A 16,489-nucleotide genomic window follows, 5' to 3' on the forward strand; every position below is an offset into this window, starting at 1 on the left:
TTAGTCCCTGGTTAGCTTTGTTAGTGTTAGGACTGCTAGTTATGTGAAAACCTTTTCCAGTGTAGTGCTTATATAATTTCTGTTGTAGGCATTACTCTTGTCTGGTAGAAGTCGATGGTATGATGGGTCTGCATGGGCTGATCACAGTTCAGGCTAGTTTTTGAGACTCCTGGTAGGCTTGTTCATAATTACTGTTCTGTGATAATGGAACTATTATAAGTCAAGGCAGGTATAGCTGCTTTTTGTAGCAGTGTTCTCTGCATGATCTGCTGTCCTGTCCTTCCTACAGCACTCAGCCGGGATAGGAATAGCTGGGGTCTTCAGCTGTCCTGCTGTGAGGACAGAGGTGTTGCTGTCCTTGCATCTCCCATATAGCATTTGTGTGTGGAGCACACATCTTTTATTCTCCTCACTCTGGGGATCATGTCCGGTGACAACTTCGTTCAGTTGCTTCATCTTTTGTTCCCTGTTTCCCAGCATGCTGTTCTTACAGCTGCTGTTCTATGCTAATCAGGGTCTGGCACTGCTACATCCAGCTGGTGGTAAATGCTGGAGACCTCCTAAACGAATAAGAAGTAACAAAAGCCACTACTGCACTTAAGTACTTAGTTTGCGTGACACATAACAAAAGCTTGTTAAAAAGTACTTATTTATTGAACTTGCTCTTTCTAGATTTGCAACATCAGGAGAAGAGCAGGTACTGAGTATTTCTTGCAGTAAAGCAGGATGTTTTCAAAAGCAAATTGTAGCATCAAAGGCTAGAATATCAAAATAAATGCTTATGCCATGTCATAAGACTTTCTGCTGGAAGCTTTTGCAATTTGTTCCTGCCAGAATTTACTATGAATCTCTGCTTTTCTTATTAGCCTACATAGAGAAAAGATCAAAAGTCATTTTCATAAGCAGATCTAAGGTAGAGCTCTGTTAGTAGGTTGAAACTAAGCTGTATCAACTTTAAAGAAATATTTTAGAAAGGTGTAAAGCCTTATTATAAGAGAGAAAAACACAACTTCCTGTTACTACAAGTGTAGTTTCCTTTAGAAACTTCTCTAGGTGGCAGTCACATAGGATGGGTTTACAAACAAAAGCAGCTTGTTCAGTTAGTATGTGGCTGGGAGAAGCCTTTGACCTTTCTATTACTCCTGACACAGGGAAGGCATTTGTCCTAATACAAGATATTAGGACAAATACTTCCGTTCTAGACATCAGTCTAGACTTCATTTCCAGTGCATGGGAATGGCTTGTTCTCCAGGCTTCCTGGATGGGGTTTTAATGTGTTTGTTCCACAACAGCGAGATGCTTTACCTGCATGGTACTGCTATGGCACTGATGTTTTATTTTTTCTGTCAGCAGGTCTGATTGGTTGTCTGGTACTTCAGCGGTGGCAGACAGGACAATGGCTGCCAGCAAGGGCAAGAACCAGAGTTCCTTGGCACTCCATAAAGTAATCATGGTCGGTAGTGGAGGTGTAGGCAAATCTGCGCTCACTCTCCAGTTCATGTATGATGAGGTAAGTAGCTTTGGTTTAGTTTTTCTGAATCTGAATGGGTGCAGCTTACTAAATGCTTGTGATGGGGGTGAAGGGACTTAATCTGAGTAGGAAAAGGTCTAGTGACTGGCCAAGAATAACATAAGAATCTGTGAAGGGTGCCCTGTAGGAGCATTTCTGGCCAAGAGTGATGGGATTGACGCTTTCTGGTGAAAGAACAGCTTCAAAATGTGCCAACAATTGAGTGCGTGCAGAGCCTGTTAAAATTGAAATTAATTTGGTTGCTATTTGTTTTAGCCAGGTAAGGTCATAAGTAAGCATTCTGTCTTGATCTCAACCAGCTGGAGCAGTATGCATGCTTAGTTCTTCCATACTGATATATGGAAAGCTAGATCAGGCAGTCCAGACTAACATAATTGAACTCATGATCTGCTAATTTAGAATTTGGCCATTATTGGCAGGCTGTCCAAACATTGTAGTAATGTATCTGAACAGGCCCCATCACTGAGGGGTGATGGCATAGGTACTGTTGTGGTACCTATGCTGAGATAACTCAGTGCTTCAGCTGGCTTGCCTTTGGCATAAGGAAATCGGTGGCAATGCCAGCTTGAAAGCATGAACTTCCTGCTACACCACCTCTAGCATGGCTGATAGAGAAACACAGTCAACTTAATCAGGCTCATGGCACAACCTTCTGTTAGTCGTTAAGACTAAGGAGCCTATGCTGGGCGTGTACTGTCAACACCGAATTACAAGTGGAGTTGTCAGTGGCTTTGTGTGTTTGGTGAGTACTGAATGTGTTTAACTATATGCCCGTATAATTATGGAGCAACTTTTCATGTTCAATGACTGGCTGTTGTCATCTGGGCTTGTTGGAACTATGGATAGTTGTGACTGAAGTACACTCAGAAATGCTTTGTTCTTGAGGTGGGAGATCTAGATAATGCAACCTGTTCATCATGAGCTGGTAGCTTACACTATGTCTTTGTCCCTGAAATTGTGCTGAAATTGCTGAACGGTATTTTATTTAGGAAGACAGTTTCTCTTGAGTAGGCAGATTGGCTCTTTGATGTATTAAGTACTTAAATAGCTTGCTTTTTATAGTAAAAAAAAAAACTTGATGGAACTTAGTAACTGACTGAATTATGATGAGGCTTTCAGGAATTTAAGCATCACTGAAGTGGGAGAGAATGGATATAGGCAAATACTGAGCCCTTCTGACAGTAGTTCTAAGCACCAATTTCTATCTTCAGTTTGTAGAAGACTATGAACCTACCAAGGCTGACAGCTACAGAAAGAAAGTAGTTCTAGATGGTGAAGAAGTTCAAATAGACATTCTGGACACAGCAGGACAGGAGGATTATGCAGCAATCAGAGATAACTATTTCCGCAGTGGGGAAGGATTTCTTCTAGTCTTCTCAATAACAGAGCACGAATCCTTCACAGCTACAGCAGAATTTCGGTAAGCATTCTTCCCACAGGCAAGGGGATATGTTTGGTTTCTATTCTACTCTGACAATTCTTCATAAAAGCTACATCTCTTTCTCCTTTATCCTTTACCTTTTGGTCCATGAAAGTGACAATACAACCATTTTGTTCTTGCTAACTAAAACCACTGTACCATGCCTCTGGCTGCAGTTGTCTTCATGTCTTCAGCTTGTGAGTACATTACGCCATCAGCAACTTCAGGCAAATAACAGATTCTTGGACTCTTAGAACTTAGGTATTCAAGCCAGTTTTCAGTCTTTGTGGATGTGGAGTTTAATTATCTGAGAGCAGTACTTCTGGAATTAAGTCTGCCTCTTGGCCAGGTTTCAGACACTGTTGCTTACTGCTAGAAGCAGGTGCTCTAAGGGAGGGAAGGATTAGCCTCCACACTCAGGTATGGGTTGGTGCCAAGCAAGGGTTGGCAGCTAAGCAGCGCTATTGTAGGCAGACATGTTCCTAGAAAGACACACGGTGGTAAATGCTTCTGTTTTTTGTTCTCAGGATTAGTAATTCTAATGTAAAAATCAGTACCAGACTGAGCACAGAAACTACTTCTGTACCGTAAAAGAAAAGAGTTCTGACCAACTATTCTGGTCCCAGAGCTTCTGTATTCAGGTTCTTTAGGACAAATGTTTTGGCTTTTTTTGGCTAATAGCTGTTGCCTCAGTGTAGAAGACAGTTCAGAGATTCCTTAAGAGTTCTGTCTGCTCTTCATCAGTCTGATTTGTTTTCACTTGGCTTTATTGAAAGAAGGTTAACAGACAATCAGCACTTAAAATTCTGCTTACCGAGCAAGGCAGACACTTACTTCCAGGATATTATAATAGCTATAATGTTTCCTTCAGGTTCTAGGGCTTTTGTCCAAGTGTTTAACGTATTTTACCATTCCAACAGTAATAGGTAACTATGCAGTTCCCTAAGAGTGTGTTTGTCACATATGTGACAAAAAGGGTGGTAGTCACAGGGGACACAACAGGAGCTGTTTTGTTTGTTATGCTCTGTTCGGAGCATTAAAGGAATGAAACAGCTGAAGTGGTGTTGGGCTGAAAGTGAGTGCAAAGACTGTTCATAATGGAAGACGGAGGGGAAAAAGTCAATACCAATCAAGCAGGTACAAAACTAGATACTTCTAGGAGTACCATGTCTGACTCTTAGCTTGGATGCTTGACTGAAATAAAGTTAAACCTGAGGCTTAAGGCTTTGGTTGAGAAGGTGTAGTGGTATATTTCTTGTTGGTTTTTCTTTTTAGACTTCTGTAACTGGATTAACAGTGTGTTGGTTGAAGATTCCAGCACATCCAGAGAAATGAAAAAGCAATGCTAATCTTCAAGGTGAACAAGGACGTGAAAGCCATGAGATGGAGAATGGTTTTTTTTCTGAATGGTTCTGAATTAAACAATATGGAAATAAGTTAAAATGAGGTATTTAGTTGAGAGGACTAGTAAGAATTGGTGGTTTGGAAAAAAAAAAAAGCAACACTTTTTCAGGAAGAAGGGAAAATGGATAGCCTAAAAATAACTGCATACTGGTATGACACTTCCAGAATTCCAGATGGACAGCAGCATGTGTCAATCTAGTTTCAACCTGTCTTATTCCAGTAGTAGCACAGGCTTTGAGACTTGTCTATGGCATTGTGTTCACAGTCTCCTTTCTCAGGTGCTGATAGGCCCTTCTTGAATGGGAAAAGGATAGCAAGGTTAATATTGATCAATTCATATTTCTTCCTAGAAGGCTTTGAAGGAGGAAGACTTGCTAGCCCTTCAGTGTAGTGCTGAGCTAGTAACTAATGACTGATGTAGCCATTAAAAAATAATCTTTGCCAGTGACTTCTCCTGTTCTTAACTTACTACTTTGACAAAGTCTTGATGCTGCCTTGACCTGTACTGAGATGGGGTAAAGACTTGAAATTGAGGGTGGTAACTAAACACTGGGCTGAAATCTGGCAAACTTGTGATTTTTTGCATTCAGATGTGAACTCCTGTTAAGTTGGTCTTTTGCTGCATTACTTTTCTTCTAGAGCCAGGGTAGCAAAACTTCTAACTAAATGGTGAAATAGCCTTCCTGAAGATGTAGCTTTTACTTGGTGTGAAGCCCATGGTGTTGAACTTAGAATCACTTAAACTGTATTTGGCTGTTTGGGGACTGACTTAAGTAGCATGCAGAATGCTAGTAGTGTGCAGACCACTTGATCTGTTCATCTTAAGAGTAGGGTTTTTGTTAATATCACTAGCATGTGCTTATTTTTAATACCCGATGCATTAGGGAACAGATCCTGCGTGTGAAGGCTGAAGAAGATAAAATACCTTTACTGGTAGTAGGAAACAAATCTGACTTGGAAGAGCGCCGACAAGTGCCTGTAGAAGAGGCTAGAAGTAAGGCAGAAGAGTGGGGTGTGCAGTATGTAGAGACCTCTGCCAAAACTAGAGCAAATGTAGATAAGGTAAGACAAATAACTTGTTTTTACTACAGTTAAACTGGTACTGCCTGCTTAAGAGCTGAGTGAATTCTTAACTTTTGCTGGAACAAAAGCAAATCAAGGTTTGGACTTCAGAAAGCATAGGTTATCAAAAGAAGCAACTTAATGGAATGTGTACACTGAAGTAAATACATAGCTTGGGCAAGCCTAGAGACAGTACAAGTTAACAGTATTGTTTTAACTGTTTGTACCTGAACTAGCTTTTCAGTAAAGCCTGTTTGCTATAGTTGTTGAACTGTTTCCATCCTTCCCTGCAAAGCTGTATAAGGTGGTTGATGTTAAAAACTTAACGCTTATATTTTTGTCAAGATTGTTCTGAATTGACCAAAAACTCTTGTGGTGTTCCTATCATGTTTTGATTTGCACATGCTGATCTAGGACAATCATTCTTAGTGTTTCTGCTGCTGCTTTGACTAAATATTGGTGGGACATTGCTAATGAGAAATAAATTCACCCAGCAGGAGAAATCAACAGTTTCCAATCTCCTTTTGATGTGTAGTTAAGCAGTTTATTGAAGAGAGTACCCTTTTACTTCCATATTCTTCAGAAGATGCCCCTAGGCTTAGTGTTGGTCCCTCTTAAGAGCTACAGAGATGTAGCTGAGTGAAATGTGCATTTGTTCTCAGATTACAAATTGTAAGCTTTTTCCTTGGCCATGCATGTAGCTTGTTAAGCTCTAAAGGCAAAGGTGTTGTAGACAATTCCTTGATCTTTTAGTCCATTAGCTCACTAATAGAGGTGTAACTGGTCCATAAGTTACCTAGTAGAAGCTTATTTATCATAGTATTGATTTAAAGCAGTGTATAGAACTCTCTTGAGTTGAGACTTCTTCTTCATAGATGATATAGAATCTCAGAATTGCAGGGGTTGGAAGGGACATCAAGAGATCATTGAATCCAACTCCCTGCTAAAGCAGGATCCCTGTGATAGGCCACACAGGTGGGTGTCTACATGGGTCTTGATTATTTCCATAGAAGGAGACTCTACATTCTTCTATCTAGGTAGCCTGTTGCAGTGCTCTGTCACCCTTACCATAAAGATGCTCTGCTGCATGTTTGTATGGAACTTTCTATGTTCAAGTTTTAGGTCACAGCTCCTTGTCCTATGCTACATGCCACTTAAAAGAGGCTTGTTTCTAAGTATCTCAATTCTGCATAGTTCCCTGTTTAAGGAGCATAACTGTATGAGAGAAAACAGTTGTTTTATAATACTGATTTTTTTTTTCCTAGTAACTCTGTGAAACAGCTATTCCATCTGATGGTGTCTAGTTAAACACTGGACCTGCATGGGTAAAGTTATCTAGGATTTTGGGTGAAGGCATCAGAATAATGACTTCCTGAGAATCTTCTATGCAACAGGACTTCCTGTACCTGATACTGCCACTCTGAATGCTGCAGCTCTTCTTAATTATAAAACAAACAGAATATTATGCAGCAGGATATGTGCTTGTAACCACATGGGAAGGACCAGACTAAATACTTTAGTTAATGAGAGTTGTTTGCTGGGAAATGCTTGCTAAGCGCAGAGAAATATTACCTTGAGCTCTGAATGCTACTTTTGTACAAGAGCAATATTCAACAAAAAGCTCTTGAAACAGAGCTGTTGAATGACTTAAGTTACGATAGTCACAGAATAGTCTTGCTTCTTGCCACTGCTTCAGGTACCATAATTCTTGAGTTTGTTGCTCGGATATGTGTCCAGATTTGATTCTGCTGCTAGGTACCTTGTTGTGCTACATCACTTATGTGTCTAATACAGTAATCTGTATCTGTTTTTAGGTGCCAGAACTTGTTTAATCTTTTTGTTTTTCCCTCCAGGTATTCTTTGATTTAATGAGAGAAATCAGAGCAAAGAAAATGTCTGAAAACAAAGACAAGAATGGCAAGAAGAGTGGAAAGAACAAGAAAAGCTTTAAAGAAAGATGTTGCTTACTGTGATGCTTGGAGACTGTGTATATCTATCTACAAATGGCATGGATAAGATACCACTAAGGATATAGGGCTGGATTCATGAAAGGAAGTCTGTATTGACTCCCTTATCTTTTGCTTTGCATATCATACCTTCAAAATGTGAAAACAACTTTGAAACCATTTCTGGTATTCAACAAAACCTATGCCTACTTAAACTGAATTGTCTCTGTCTTCCCAGTGTCTTTCAAAACTAGAAACTATTGAGGTTTCAGAACTACAATCACTCTATTTGGTTATACGAAGTTCTTTTATATTAAATTCCTGGTTTAATGTTTCAGATTGTTTCTTGAACCTCTACTGGCCTTAACAAGCACAGCTGTTCAGGTTCAAATGGTTTTTCCACTGCTGCCCTTATTAATGTTGCAAACTGCAGAAAAGCTGGATGACAACTAGTCAGAGTTTGTCTCTGCCTTCTGTTAGTGGTTACTGAGTTGTTAGATTGAAATTTGCTGGTTTCCTTCTTATGCTCCACTTAAATAGCAACTGACACTTGAGTCAACTTGAAACAAACTTCCTTCCATGTTCTGCTCAGTCAATATGGCATTCATGAATCAAGCCTCAATTTGGACTTATTTAGATAATACAGAAAAGATATTTAAATATCGGCATTCCCTGATGTTGTCTTCTCATCCTTAAATTAGGGTTATGGGATGAGAAAATACCTAAGCTTTTCATCAGAAGAAATAGTTGCCACAGACTCCTAGAAGTGCCATCCTGGATTTCTCCCATGTATTGTGGCTGTTATGCTCATTCTGCATTGGTCATTCATCCCCTTACTGGTACTGGAACAGTGAAAATCAGTGTTCATCAGTTTTGTTTATATTGGAGAATGTGTAACATGTTGGGAAAGTGGGAACATCTGTATCCATTTCCTGCTGAAAATGAAAGCTGAGTAGGGATGGCTCACATCACAATCATGTCTTGGAATAGGTGAGGCGTACATGCTACCTCTGATTAATTGGCTAGTGAGTCTTGTGTTTGCAAAAAGTGAATGAAGTTGAGCAGTTGCCATGTCTGTTACTCACTGTTAATTTTATATGTACTGTTTCTGATGCATAGCAACCTAGCACATGGAGATGCATGTTGAGTTTTGCTGTCGGTTATGCAATGGTGGTCATGTTTTAAGCAACAAAAACCAGCCTAGAAATGGAAGGGAAGTCAGTACTTAGCAGGTCTTGTCAGCTGACTGAACTGTTTTCTGATGCAGTTTAAACTAAGTGTGGTTGCCAAAAAAAAAAAATACTTCTGTTGCTGTTGTAGAATGTAACTGTCTCTTCTGTTTGTGGAGTCTCTCAATGAATTATGGATATTTCAAAGGAGTAGACAGACTTGAAGTAGTGACTGTACCTTGCTTTTTAACCGGATGCTTAAAGCACTATTGGTGAAAAGATGATGCTATGTGGTTGTTCAGTGAAGCACACTGCAGCACTAAATTAACAAATACTGTTTTGTGAGGTGAAGGAGTAGCAAATACTGTTCAGTACTTAGTATTGTAATTTGAGGATGAAAAACATTTTTAACATGTACTAGATTGCTCTTGTGCATTCCACCTCTGAACTTCGGGGAGAAAAAAGTTAGATATTAGAACCTCTGTTGGTCTGAGGTTTTACAGGGATTTATCGTGCTCATTGTCTTCCATAACTAGTTTAACTTGTCAGGCAACTCATTGGACTGGGGAAACTGTACTAAATAAAAGGTGCTGTAATCTTCATGTCAAGTTTAGTTCATTTTCTGTTGATGTTCTGTGCACAGAAAGAATGGTTCACAAAGTCTGGAAATAATCCTTTGAATAATATTAATTGGTATAACAAAGCCAACTGAGTGTAGCTCTTGAGGCAGAGGCTGGGAGCCTAATGGCTTATAGAACCGCATGAAGTGTACCACCTGTGTCTGAAGCCTAAACACCCAGTGGGACACTTAAAGCTGTCTAAAGCTTCTAACAAAACTTCCTCTTGAGCTTAGATTTCATTTTTGTGCACACTGTATCTACAGCACGTGAATGTCCACTTCTGGAGGCGGACCACTCACTTAGGTTTGGCTTTAGTTGAGACCTAAAGGTTAAGTCCTTAATTAACCTAAAGGATAAACAATGGCTGTGTTCACTTTACAAGCTTACCTAGGTCAAGCCCCTCTGAGGCGGATTGTAAAATGTGAGTAACAAAACTGAATAAGCTTTCCTTGCTATATGAATAGTGAACTCAGCAAAGCTTACAGTGAGTGCCTCAACTGTTAGCTCAAGTGACTTTCATGCTCTGACCTTTGACCTCTCTAATCATAACATACCTGACAGTATTAGGACAGATGAACTTCTGTTCAGAACAGTCACTCTCCCACTGGTGTTTTTATGTTGTGTGCTGGCTTCATTCAGATCACTTTGTCTCAACAGATAAAGCCCTTGTGCTGAGGTAGACTTGCTTGAAAGAAGCTGCTTGCTGTTTCATTGCTTGGTACTGGATTTCTTCAGTGCTCTGGTCTTGTCACTCCTAACAGAAGTGCTAGGCCTAGAGGCTAAATTCAGCAGCTCTTCAGTATCCTTTTCTGTGCTTCCGAAAAGCTTCAATTTAACTTTCCAGATGCAGCTGGAAACATGGTAAACAGGGTGGCTGCTCTGACTGCTTTGTAACAGTGGGCAACAAGCTTTGACTTGCACCAGGAAGTGAATGAAACTGTTCCCCTGAACTGGAATTCTGCTGCCTTCACCTCATATGGTGGATGTGCCTGAATGCATGTTCTTATAAAAGTGCATTGCCTCTTTGTGGGTTCCTGAATTACTTCCAGGTGTGTTTCAGTGGACATCAGTATGAGGTGGGTTGACTGGAATGAATATGGAGTGGCACAGAAAAGCTTCCTTTAGATTTGGGGGTTTCCTGTGAACAGAACAAAGGTATCTTTTGGCTTCTAATTTAAACAAATATTTACAGATCAGATATGTGGAACAAGGAGGTCTTCAGCAAGAGCTGTGTGTGTGTAGCTGCCTGCTAGCCTTGCTGCCTAGCTGAGGCAGTTTAAGAATCTGAAGCTGACACATTCTAGTAGCCTTTGCATGTTTGGTAATTCAAGGCTAAGTTTTCACTTCATCAGTGTAATCTGCCTTGAATCTTCCTTGAAAATGGCTGTAGGTAAGTAACTGGATATTTGAGGCTGGAGGTCATGCAAGACTTGCTTGCCTAAATGCAAGCACATAGCCAAGTGTTTTTCTTGCATAATGGCTTGACATAAAGTCAGGGCACTGTTTACTGTGGTGTGTAATCTCTTGTATTTGGTGTAGCTGTAGATATTGAAGTGTTCCAGTCTTCAGATATGGGTAAGCATGTATGAGACAAGCCTCCCATTCAAACAGAAGCTAAGTCACTATAAAGTGCAACTTCAAAAAGCAGGTTAAACTCAGGAATGTGAAAGCTGAATTTTGCTGACTAGAAAAGGCTGTCTCTAGATGAGAATACAGACCATGAAGAATGTTCACAGTGACATCATACCATGTGTTACATACAGATCAATGCTCCTTTACTGCAATTTCTTGGCAAACCTTTGGCTTGGTGAAGAAAGATGTACATTCATTTACTGAGTATTAAACTTCAGCAAGACTTTAGTACCTATCCAAAGTTCCTGTTGAAATCTATCTGGCTAATACTTTAGTCTAAGGCACAAAGCTGCTGTTTGGAATGCAGTGGGGGAGGAATGAATTGAAGTAAATGCTCACCATGAATATTTTTTAAACTTTCCAAAGTGTTAATCCTGTGCTTGGGGCTGACAGGTCTATCAATTCTCCTTCAGAAAGATGCTGTTTATCAATTCATCTCACTTCAAGCAAAGCTTATGTAGACAGAAGCTTCTTTTTAATTGCTATAAGCATATGTTGCTATATTCACCTCCTGTTAACTGTATAGATGGGAGAATGAAGGAAGAACAACAGAAACTGATTTTCACTGTGGTCTCCACACTTCATGGGAATGGCAGGTGTTCCTCTTAGGAGGGGAAGGTGTTATCTCTAACACCAAGAGGGAGGTTTAGCAAAGAGGAAGTGATTGTGATGGCGAGATTTAATAAGACTGCTTCGAAATCATGTACATTGCCAACTTTTTTCTTATGTAGCTTCAAAGCTTTGTCTCTAATGTGCACAAACATTTCTAATCTTTATAAAAGAGATCACTCCATTATTGTGCTAATACAACTGATTTTTATTACTATTGACAATAAAAAGAAAAATAGGCACCACATTTGTTTGTTATTGATTTTTACAGTATTTGTAAGTCTAATTCCCAAATTCTTAAATCAAACAACCACTGATTTTTCAGTTTCTGGAACTAAGCTTTTTTGAATCAAAGTTGTAGCATGGCTATATTACAGGCTGTGAGGAAGGAGGGAAAGAAGTGACTGAAAACTCTCACATAGGCATTGGTGAAATAGCTTATGTATATTTCAGAACTCAGCTGCTGCAATGGTTTGTTCACTTCCATAGCTCCCTTTCTGCAACCTAACTGGATCAGATGGCTTGCATCAACTGTCTAAACAGTCTTTTCACCTTACTTCATTGATCTTGATGAGCAAGTAACAAAATAAGCAGTGTTGTGCAGAAGAGTTGGTACCTAGTGTGAATGTGAAGCTATTGTGTTAGTTTGTAATGAACAAACTTAAGTTGAGATGCCTCGTAGACAGGATGGTCTGGGACAAAAACACTGTGCTGTCATGCCACTTAATTCTGAAAGGGTTTTACAGTAAATCTGCTGATGGGTGCACTTTCTGTTGACATGGCTCTGTAAGTTGGAAGTAGAACATTCCTTTGACTTCTGGACAAGGATTACAGCTGTTTACATAATCTTGCTAATATGGTGCTTGTGTAATGTTTGCCCTGTGTTTTGTATTGATTTTGTGTAGCTCTCCTTTCCAATTAACTCTATTTTTAAAATACTTTTCAGCAGAGAAGGGGTAACATGAAGAATCATAGGAGGCAGGATGCTGCTGCCTTGCTGTGCCCTAAGCCCAGAACAAACCCTGTCAGGTTGGCCCTCAAGGTGCTCATAAGGAGGTGGCCTTCCTCAAGTTAAAGCAGTGTGAAACTGGTGAGTGTCTGCACATACGTAAGGACAAAGGTTGAAGGCAAGTTGCCTGTGCTCTGCCATAATCAGAACAGTTATCTGGTGTGGTTTCTTCTGTGTGCTAAGCGCTTCACCTGCTCGCGTGGCACAGGCACCTCTTCCTGAGAACTGCTGGCTCCATCTTGTGGCTTTCAGAGTTAGCAGCTCTACCATGGAGAGGGCTGTTCAGCATGCTCAGATGAGTGTACATGCAGCTGCTATTTATCTGCTACCTGAATTATATGTAGAAATTCCTGTGAACTAGAGTCTTCTCTTTGCTCTGCTATTATTTTCTTGAACAGTAGGAGGCCTTGCTCTAAGTTAAAGCTTTCCTTTTGCATGCAAATGGAAGAGCCAACTCTTGTCAAACTGTTCTGGTGTGCAACAGAACATCCAGTTTCTCAAAAGGATAGTAGCTTTGTGGTTTCAATAGCATTAAGCTTGTTTGCACTGCAGCTGTTAGTACGTTCTGCTCACTGAGTAGTAATTTGTATGCCAGAGAAGAATAGTTGTTCCAGAGGACTGCAGTACTTAACAAAACACTTTGTGTCTGTGGTCAAGTGAAGATGGTATTTCTTTCTTCTCAGTATAAAGCCTCAATTTGGAGGTGGGAATATCAGGATAAAAATACTTATTCTCATGTCTCCCAGTTTCCCTTCCCAATTGCAAACTCAGTGTCTGCTGTGGGAATAGGTTCTAATGGGGAGATACCAGCAGCTCCCTAAGCCTTGTAGTTCCTAAGGGGCTGGAGATAAAATGCAGAGGTATGACTGAGACCATGTACTTTGCAGTTGCCTTCCAGATAAGGCTGATTAATTTTCAGAGTTTACAGCAAGTTCCCTTCAATGAGCTTTGCTATTTGGCTTTGAGGCAGGATCGTGTTTTTGATATAATCGAGGTTTATAGGATTTGTTTTTTAAGGTCTAGTGTTCAGGATATCGGAGGCTTTATGCATGCTGGCTTCATAGGCCAAATACTGAAATTTAAGGACAAACTTGTATGTACATGCAGCATGGAGAGACAAGGAAAGTAACTCCCTATTGCTTAATAGTGCTGTTTTGTATTTGAAAGGAAAGCATATACAATAAACTGAACTTGCTGTTTAGATGAGCATTTCTCAACCTGTGGTCTCGGAGTGCTCTGTAGCATGATTACCCATGCCACAAAATGATGCCATTACACTGCTATACATGTAAACAAGGAAAACAACTATGGACTGGGGGAAGGAGTAATTATCTTAAAAATAACCAAATTCTTGCTTCTAAATGAAAACCATCATTGCAACACTGCTGAAGACAGCCTGCACTTTCACTCCTAGAAGTTTGGCTCTTCGGTTCTAGCAGCGTTAAAGAAAACCTGAGATAAATGATTTAAGTCAGATGCAAATGTGACAAAAGAATCCTTGTGCAGAATGGAAGCATTCTGAAGTTTAAACTTTGCTTCCTGCTTGGGAGGTGAAGCTATGAAAACTGAGACCTGCTCAGTTGCTGAACAGATGCCTGCAGGGTGGAGTAAGTGGTTTTAAATCTAGCAATTCTAGCTACCACCCTAGGCAGGGCTGTGGGGGAGAACCTATTCCATTCCCGGGCCCAAAATTTTATTTCTTTATAGAGATGCTTATTCTTTGTCCATGGAAGTTAATCTTTACTTTCAGGGTTTCAAATCTTCCTGATTCTACTTGGGTTGACATGAGCCCTTCTTTCCTTTTCTTTTGCTGCTGGTGACTGTGCTCCAACTAGATGCTGAGCAGTGCCACCAGACTGTGGACACTTGTTTCCCAAGCTTTGCCAGCTGCCCAGTTCCAGCTCTGATGACTGCAGTATGATGGAGAATGACTCAGATTTTTGGGAAGAACTACCCACGGAAGGATTATTAGTGCTGGGAGGGCCAGACACCTCAGACTTCAGAGCTGTTTCCTACCTGAGGAGCGGTAGCAGAGCAGGTGATCTGCCTATTCCTGCAGCCAGATTACAGTGTTCTTATGGGATACCTTGAGTAAGTCCATGTGAGTGATGATGGTAGCACAGCAAATGCTTGTGGAGAAGAGGGTAACACTGTGACCGGTTGAGTTTGCTTTTGTACTTTTCCCCTCTGCTGAGCAGCATGGAGAGAGGAGGGCAGGCAGAGCTTCTCCTGTGTGGGAATGGAGGCCACATGTGCAGCTTTGCCTCAGGAGTCTGAAAACTGTAAGTCAGGCCTCCAAAACTACACTTGGTTTAAAAATAATGAGGTGCTTTAGAAAATGAACTTAGAGTTCTCTTTCATGGTCTTTTGTTTCCAAGCCTTTTGAGTGCACTTGCTTCATGTCTGCAAGCTTGCTCTCTGCAAGCAGTGATGGTAGAAGTATTTTTTTTCAATGCAAACAAAGATGTTTTTATGCTTGCTGATTCCAGCACCTGGGGCATAAATCTTCCAAATATTGTGGTATTTGGGGAGGACTGGAGGCAGGACACACACCACTTAACTTTAAGCCCTGTTTCTGCTGGGTCATCATCCTCTGCACTTGGAAGCTGAAGGCTTGCAAAAAGGTGAAGCATAAGGACCCCCTGTTGGTGGTCCCAGTGCCTGCCTTGGCAGTATGCCAGGAGCCCAAGGGATACACTTAATTTTCTTTATTCATTAGCATATTTTTAATCAAACGCATCAAACCACAATGTTTCCACATGTCTCTCCCATGGCAGATGAACAAAAATAGGTCAGTGCTCAAATGCACCTCTTAATGTGCTGCAGTTCTGCAGTTCCCTCATCTTCTGCAGCTGTGGTTGGAGGACAGCAGATAATGTGCCCTCTACACTTTGGGGAAACTGGTGGTGAATAGGAATTGGCTTCCCTGCTAAAGAAAAAAAATTTGATGCGTGTCCATGACACTTCTTCCTAGCCACTGCCTAGTCAGAGAGCAGGGAGAGATGCATCTGAGTCCTCTCCAGCTTAGCTTCAGCTTTACAGCATTTGTTTAATGTTAATTTTCAGAGAACAATCAAGCAGGTGCAAATGTCCAGGATTGAGTTCCCTGGCCCTAATGAAGCTTCAGGACTGCTTACACCTAGCTTAATAACAGGCTTTTTACCTTCTTGTCACCTGTAACCTACCTTCATTTACCTCATGCTGCCAACCCATCTCTGGCTGGGCAAGGAAAATGTTGCAGTGTTGAGATCATGTTCACACTTGCAGCTGAGACGTGTCTTGCCTTGTTTCTTATCTCTGAATTGTTCATAACAAGAGCTAAGTAAAAAAATTACTCTTCATGTTTTTTACATGAGCTTTCAAAGTTGGTTACACTGTTCTGGGTGGGGTGAATATTGCATCAACACCAAGTTAAAACTTATCTTTTGTTCTTTTTTGGAAAGAAAAAGGGAAATACGTTCCAGAGGGAATAGTTTTCAGCATGAGACACAAATCCAATGAAGTACAAGGTATTAAATAGGCTTGGAGCACTTGAAAAGTGGGTCTGTGATGAAGGGATGCATGCTTCACTTTTTTTTTTTTTAGGAAGTCTGACTAGGACTTTGTGTTAAACGTATCTGTGAGGACCTATCTTGAACTTAGAAATTTGATGGAGTTGTTCTTGTTGTGCACCAGGTTGTCTTGTACTTCGCACTGCCTCCTTGGACTCCATGAGGTAGTACAAAGAAACTGATTGATTTAGTGATTTAGTGTATTGGTGGTAGGTAGATGGCTTCCAACCTTGGTAATTGTGAGAAGCCAAAGCTTGTAACTTGCAATTGGTCACCACGTCTCTGCGCCATTTTGTTTTTTCCAGGTCTGACTGTGAGGATTAAATCTCTGAGCAGTGGCCCAGAAGTTGAGGCACTTCTATAAGGAATATTCTCCTGTTGCTAGGGCAATTCAGAGCTGTGTCAGGTGCCTGAGAGGCTTGAGCTGGAGGCCTGAAGGAGGTGGCAGCTTTGCTCTGGGACTGTGGCTGGTGTGGAAATCCTCCCTACCCCTTCAAAGAGCAGAAAAGATGAGGAGCTGCTTATTCCTTCCTTGT

The 16,489-nt window shown here is 40.7% G+C and overlaps 1 protein-coding gene across 1 annotated transcript; it reads left to right on the plus strand.

The window, feature by feature from the left end:
• The first annotated feature begins 1,329 nt into the window (after positions 1–1,329).
• RALB (RAS like proto-oncogene B) lies at positions 1,330–11,638 on the plus strand. Its single transcript, XM_010713900.3, has 4 exons — positions 1,330–1,510; positions 2,743–2,951; positions 5,240–5,417; positions 7,271–11,638. The coding sequence occupies exons 1-4, from the start codon at positions 1,397–1,399 to the stop codon at positions 7,388–7,390; spliced, it is 621 nt and encodes a 206-aa protein (XP_010712202.1). The 5' UTR covers positions 1,330–1,396; the 3' UTR covers positions 7,391–11,638.
• Positions 11,639–16,489: the final 4,851 nt, after the last annotated feature.

Source organism: Meleagris gallopavo, chromosome 7 (genome assembly GCF_000146605.3).
Source record: "Meleagris gallopavo isolate NT-WF06-2002-E0010 breed Aviagen turkey brand Nicholas breeding stock chromosome 7, Turkey_5.1, whole genome shotgun sequence".
Lineage (NCBI taxonomy): Eukaryota > Metazoa > Chordata > Aves > Galliformes > Phasianidae > Meleagris > Meleagris gallopavo.

Excerpts from the sequence above, each read along its gene's own strand:
- RALB (XM_010713900.3), top strand. The coding sequence starts at position 1,397 with ATGGCTGCCAGCAAGGGCAAGAACCAGAGTTCCTTGGCACTCCATAAA. Across the intron at positions 1,511-2,742 it reads TCCAGTTCATGTATGATGAG|TTTGTAGAAGACTATGAACC; the intron begins GTAAGTAGCTTT and ends TTCTATCTTCAG. Across the intron at positions 2,952-5,239 it reads ACAGCTACAGCAGAATTTCG|GGAACAGATCCTGCGTGTGA; the intron begins GTAAGCATTCTT and ends CCGATGCATTAG.